This window comes from Vicia villosa, linkage group LG5, assembly GCF_029867415.1.
Source record: "Vicia villosa cultivar HV-30 ecotype Madison, WI linkage group LG5, Vvil1.0, whole genome shotgun sequence".
Taxonomy (NCBI): Eukaryota; Viridiplantae; Streptophyta; class Magnoliopsida; order Fabales; family Fabaceae; genus Vicia; species Vicia villosa.
Genome location: NC_081184.1, coordinates 122,185,656 through 122,191,244, shown reverse-complemented (window position 1 = coordinate 122,191,244; position 5,589 = coordinate 122,185,656). Strand labels below are relative to the sequence as shown.

General features: G+C 34.6%; 1 protein-coding gene across 1 annotated transcript; it reads left to right on the top strand.

Moving 5' to 3' along the window:
• Positions 1–312: 312 nt before the first annotated feature.
• Positions 313–5,235, top strand: LOC131602287 (uncharacterized). Its single transcript, XM_058874368.1, has 7 exons — positions 313–614; positions 844–934; positions 1,217–1,332; positions 1,463–1,522; positions 1,603–1,668; positions 4,666–4,871; positions 4,963–5,235. Exons 1-6 carry the CDS (start codon positions 558–560, stop codon positions 4,861–4,863), a joined length of 588 nt encoding a protein of 195 aa, XP_058730351.1. The 5' UTR covers positions 313–557; the 3' UTR covers positions 4,864–4,871; positions 4,963–5,235.
• The last annotated feature ends 354 nt before the right edge of the window (positions 5,236–5,589 follow it).

Sequence of the window (5,589 nt, the reverse complement as noted above, 5' to 3'; positions counted from 1 at the left end):
TGCAAGAGAGTCTTCTCTTACTTTGTGGTACATGAAATATTTTAAGAATGAGATAAAATTTCGAATGCTCGCATACCCGACATCCACTTTTAACACTTCGACCACTTCCCCTAAAATTAATAATTTAAATTCTCAAAATAAATTTAAAAAAAAAATTTAAAATTCCTAATTTTTGTAAAAACAAGCTATGATTAGCTTTTAGTATAAAATAATCATGCATGTCCTTTAACCATTTTTTTCACAACAAAGAAATGATTGAATAGTCAATTTCACAAAATATAGTACTATTATTTTCCATATCTAAAATGTTTTAAAAATCGAAAAGGTGAAAGATTCCATTCTGATTTAGCTAGCATCATAAATTCATAATAACAAGGTGCTGATAATTCATTTTTCCAAATCAAACGCAACAGGGAAGGTAGAAGGAAACGCAATTCAATCCAATTCCATTTCCCTTTCCTTCCCTTCCCTTTGCATTTCCTTATTCAAATACCTCTTTTTCTGTTTCCAAGAATCGTATAATCAATCAAACAACGATTTTCTTCGATTTTGATCTCATGGGTCAAGCTTTTCGCAAGCTTTTCGATACCTTCTTCGGCAATACCGAGATGCGGGTAACCCTTCTCTTCCTTCTCAATCTCACTTTTTTTAAAATTGTTTTTTTTAATAAATTAATAATCTAAGAACAATAAATGTCTTTTTTTTCCCCCTAATAATGCTGATTTTGTGCTTGATTATTAACTTGTGGAGTTTAATTTTTCCCAAATTGTTAATTTAGCTCTATTTGCAATAGATTTGGTTATATGTTTGTTTTGTTTAATTTTTCAATTTGATGTGGTTTAGGTTGTCATGCTTGGTCTTGATGCTGCTGGAAAAACAACTATACTCTACAAGCTTCACATTGGAGAAGTTTTATCCACAGTTCCTACAATTGGTTGGTTTTATTAAAATTCATTATTTCCTTTGTTAAAATTTCATAAAGATACATATCTTGTTGTTATTTAATGCTAATGAAGTTGTTTTTGGCAGTTATAGTGGAAGATTTATTAGCTTATTCTTGTTGGTTATCTACTTTTGTTGTTGTTTCTTTGTCTGTTTTGAATATGTTTGTGAGTTGAGTTCGTTTTTGTTTGCATGATGAAATAGAGATTTTGGCTTACGTAATTGGAAATAACACATGCGTTGTTTGAGGCTTAATAGTGTTTATCCATTGTAGGTTTTAATGTAGAGAAGGTTCAGTATAAGAATGTTATTTTCACCGTTTGGGATGTTGGAGGTCAGGAGAAATTGAGGGCACTCTGGAGGCATTATTTTAACAACACAGATGGTTTGGTAAGCATTGATTTCTTTGTGTCAGTTGATTTGTAAAATTTTCCTTTTGTTACAAGCATTCATATTTTCTATAGGACAGGATACGAGTCTAAATGTATCATGGTTGATGCATATGTGCATTTTTATGCAGATCTATGTTGTTGATAGTTTGGACCGTGAGAGAATTGGGAAAGCAAAGCAAGAATTCCAGGTGACGAAGTAAAAAACATACTGCACACACACCATTGTTATTCCCAACAGACTTTGAACTTATCTATGGATTACTTGCAGAATATCATAAATGACCCATTTATGCTCAACAGTGTCATCTTGGTGTTAGCCAACAAACAGGACTTGGTATGTGTATCTTATTGACATGTGTTCTACTTCTTTTTTCTGAATGACCTGTAAAATTACCCCAAACTCTAAATATGTGAACTGGTTGACATTTTTTAATACTACTAGAGTTAGGAGAATGTGCTATAATTGATGCATTTACCAATGCCAACATTGCAAATAAGGCAGGTTTTTTTATATCAGGCATTCAAATAGTTGCAATGTTTGGAATTTTTGGAAGGTTTAGGATTTCTTTCCCCATATAATGCTCGTTGGCATAAAAAGAATTCTGCACCTTTTTCTCTTGAATTTGTATCTAAAGAGATATTTGTATTCTTCCTAAATTTCAATGTTTATCTAAAGAAATCTTTGTATTTTTCCTATATTTCAATTTTCCCTCCAACATTTGTGTGGCCGGTACTCCCTTAGTCTTATTATAAGTGTCTCATTTGAGTTACCCACCGTTCTATACAATAAATAAGGAACTAGTGGATTAGGGAGTACTAAATAACACAATTCTTTTTCCCTGCAAATAGCTGATAGGTAGCTTAGATAATAAGAGAAATATGAAACTTAGTAAGCTTGACAAATCTATATCTATACTGTCTGTGTAATTCCTATAACTGGTCCTCCGTGTGATCATTCTGACTCAATTTTGATCTTGCTGCAGCATCTGTATTGATTTATTTTTTTGCTTTCTGCTGTCTAAAAAAGTTATAAGAAAAAAAACTTGCTTTAGGACATTCCAACTTGAGTGTAATTTCTTTAAATCTTGAGGTAGGTTAGTGAATACCCAAGTGTAACTTTTTCCAATACTCTTGTGTCCTAAAGTTATTGACTATCAGCCATAGCGGATATAGTGGCGGTTTTTGGACTTGTCGCATTGGTAAATATCAGTCAATATTGCGGGTTTTTGGCTCTGCGTTACAAAGTTGATGGTATGTTGACTCCGCCATTAATAGGATCCATTAAGAGAAAGACCCAAATAGGGAGAGGGAGAATGCTGTGCTGACAAGTTAGGTAGAGATAGTGGAATGAGTTACACGTGAGAGGGAGTATATGGGGTGTGAGACGGAGTATATGGGGTGTGTGGGAGGGAAAGATAAAGGAGATTCAATATCATTTTGTACTAGAACCTTAGGATTGGGTTGGGCAAAGGGAGAATTTCTTCTTCATTTGAGGAGCTTTGCTTTGGGATAATGGGGAATTTATTCTCTGTCAATATTGCGGTGTGAATTAACCATAATTTGTTCTTTAACATAAAAACAAGGAATAACGGTATCGGTATTGACATCTATCAATACCAATTTGTTGCAAATATTTTTGCGGTCGTGGAGCGTTTGTTAGAAGAGGGTGACATTAGTATGACCCATTAAGAGAAAAACCCAAATAGAGAGAGGGAATGCTGAGCTGGAAAGTTAGTTACAGATAGTGAAAGGAGTTACACGTGAGAGGGAGTATATGGTGTGTGTGTGATACGGAAAGATTCAATATCATTTTGTACTAGAATCTTAGGGTTGGGCAAAGGAAGAATTTTTTTTCTTCCTTCGAGGAGCTTTATCCTAGGATTATCAACCAACCATCCAATCAAGTCTTATCCCACTAAGTGGGGTCGGCTACATTGATCGAATTCCGCCATAATGTTCTATTTAAGACCACGTTTTTATCCAATGCGTTAATCTCGAGATCTTTCATAATAGTTTCTCTTATATGGTTTCCAACTTTCACCTCTAGGTTAGAAACACTTTTCCTTTTGATGAACTTATATTCCACATACTATGTTTTACTTTTGCTTAGTCAAAACCATGCGTTTCTAAGACTTGTCTCCAAGTCTCCGACCTCTCCAAGTAGGACTATATTATGTGCAAAAAACATACATCTCGTTATTAGCTCTTGGATGTGTTATGTGGGTACATCCAAAATTAAAGTAAAAAGGTAGGGGCTTAGAGTTGAACCTTGGTGCACTCCTATTGTAATGGGAAATCTTCCGTCTTTCCACTATGTGTCCACACACTAGTCGATATCCATTCATACATATCTTGTATAGTTCAAATATAGGCAATTCTAACCCCTTTCTTCACTAGAGCTTTCCACAAAATCTCTCTAGGCACTCTATCATACTCCTTTTCAAAGTCAATGAAAATTAGGTGCAAGTCTTGTTAGTTCTCGATATTGCTTCATCACACGTCGTAGTAGATAGATCGCTTCCATGGTCGACCTCTCAAGCATAAAATCAAATCGATTTTCAGTAACTTGAGACTCTTTTCTTAATATGCGGTCAATCACTCTTTTCCCATAACTTCATGGTAGGACTCATAAGTTTAATCCACTTATAATATCGAATTTATTCTCTGGGACAATAGAGAATTTATTCTCTATAATAGTTTCTTTTATCATTAATAATACTTTTCTCTTATCTCTTGAGCTGGGTTACTAGTTACTAACAACCATGGACCGCCATCTTCCATCAACAACACAGTGTAACTTAACATTTTTAAAAATTCAAGGCACACAAAAATGTATTAAAACAACAAACAGTTTTCCATTTTCTTAGCATTTTCTATTGATAAACTTTGTTTTCTTCTTGTCTGTCCAAAATTCTGCTCGACTACTAATTTTTTTCTTCTAGTGAGACTTGTAGTTTTGGTTTTTCACATTTTGGTGGAATTTGTGATTTTTGAATTGCACGTTCAAGTTAAACTCATACTTGCATACAACTTAAATTCTCCTTGCTATCTTCTCCGTGTGAGCATGACCGACACTGTTTCCGTTCCCAATGTGTCAAGTTTCATAAATGGAACTTCTAACTGTCAAAAAACACCTGCTCTTTTGTACGATCATTGATATCCTTGTATTGTTAGCTGATCACTCCTCTTGAACAAATTACTTTGGGGCAAGGTTTTGCCTTATTCCTTGTATTGTTAGCTGATCACTCCTCTTGAACAAACTACTTTGGGCCAAGGTTTTGCCTTATTTTAAAGCCTGGTTATAATAAAATGTTATCATATTCTTTTCCAGAGAGGAGCGATGACGGCAAGGGAAGTATGTGATGGATTAGGTCTCTTTGATCTCAAAAATAGAAAATGGCACATACAAAGCACTTGTGCACTTAAGGGCGACGGCCTTTATGAGGGTTTGGACTGGTTGTCCTCAACACTAAAGGAGATGAGAGCTGCTGGATACTCTTCATTAGGCCTAGGAACTTCATCTTTCTAGTTTTCCGGGTTTGAAATATCTTCTTCATCTTTCAATCATGAGTTACCCATTTATTTATCATGTCATTACATTTTAACGTATATTTTTATTCTCTTGTAGGTATTTTGGCTTTGGGATTTTGCGATTTTCCGACCTCTCATTTACAGTTCTAGAATACATTGATTGGTAATCAAATTCTTTGGGTTTTATCTGGAGCTGACGGAGAATATAGTTACTTGGCCTTTCAGGGTACATAAAGATATGTGACTTGCTATGATTATAGAAGTTTGTACATGTCAAATTAACTAAATTCTGTTACTGTATTCTTACTCCACGTTAAGTGCGTGAATATTGGATAAAAAAGTCTTGGATACTGGCCGGATCAGTTGCTTATTCTCCCTTGATTTTCCCCATCTTACTTGAATGTTATTTTCTGTGTGGCTGTGACATTGGTGCCTTGATTCATAAAATTCATGATTCTGGGAAATACGTTGGGATTTTGCCACAATTTTCTGTTATGCTGCAGCAATGTGTTGTGTGTTTGCTATTACTTCTTTTTTTGCCTATCAGAATGCTTTGTATATTTGGAAACTGTTGCTACAATTAAGGATGTGCAAGGTTAACCATACCATAGAAACCAATCCACTTTCTGGTTCACGTTTGTTAAACCAGACTATTTTTTTCAAAAAACTGGCTCACAGCTGTAAACAGTTTCTGAACCTGTTTTTGATTAAATTCTGGTTTACA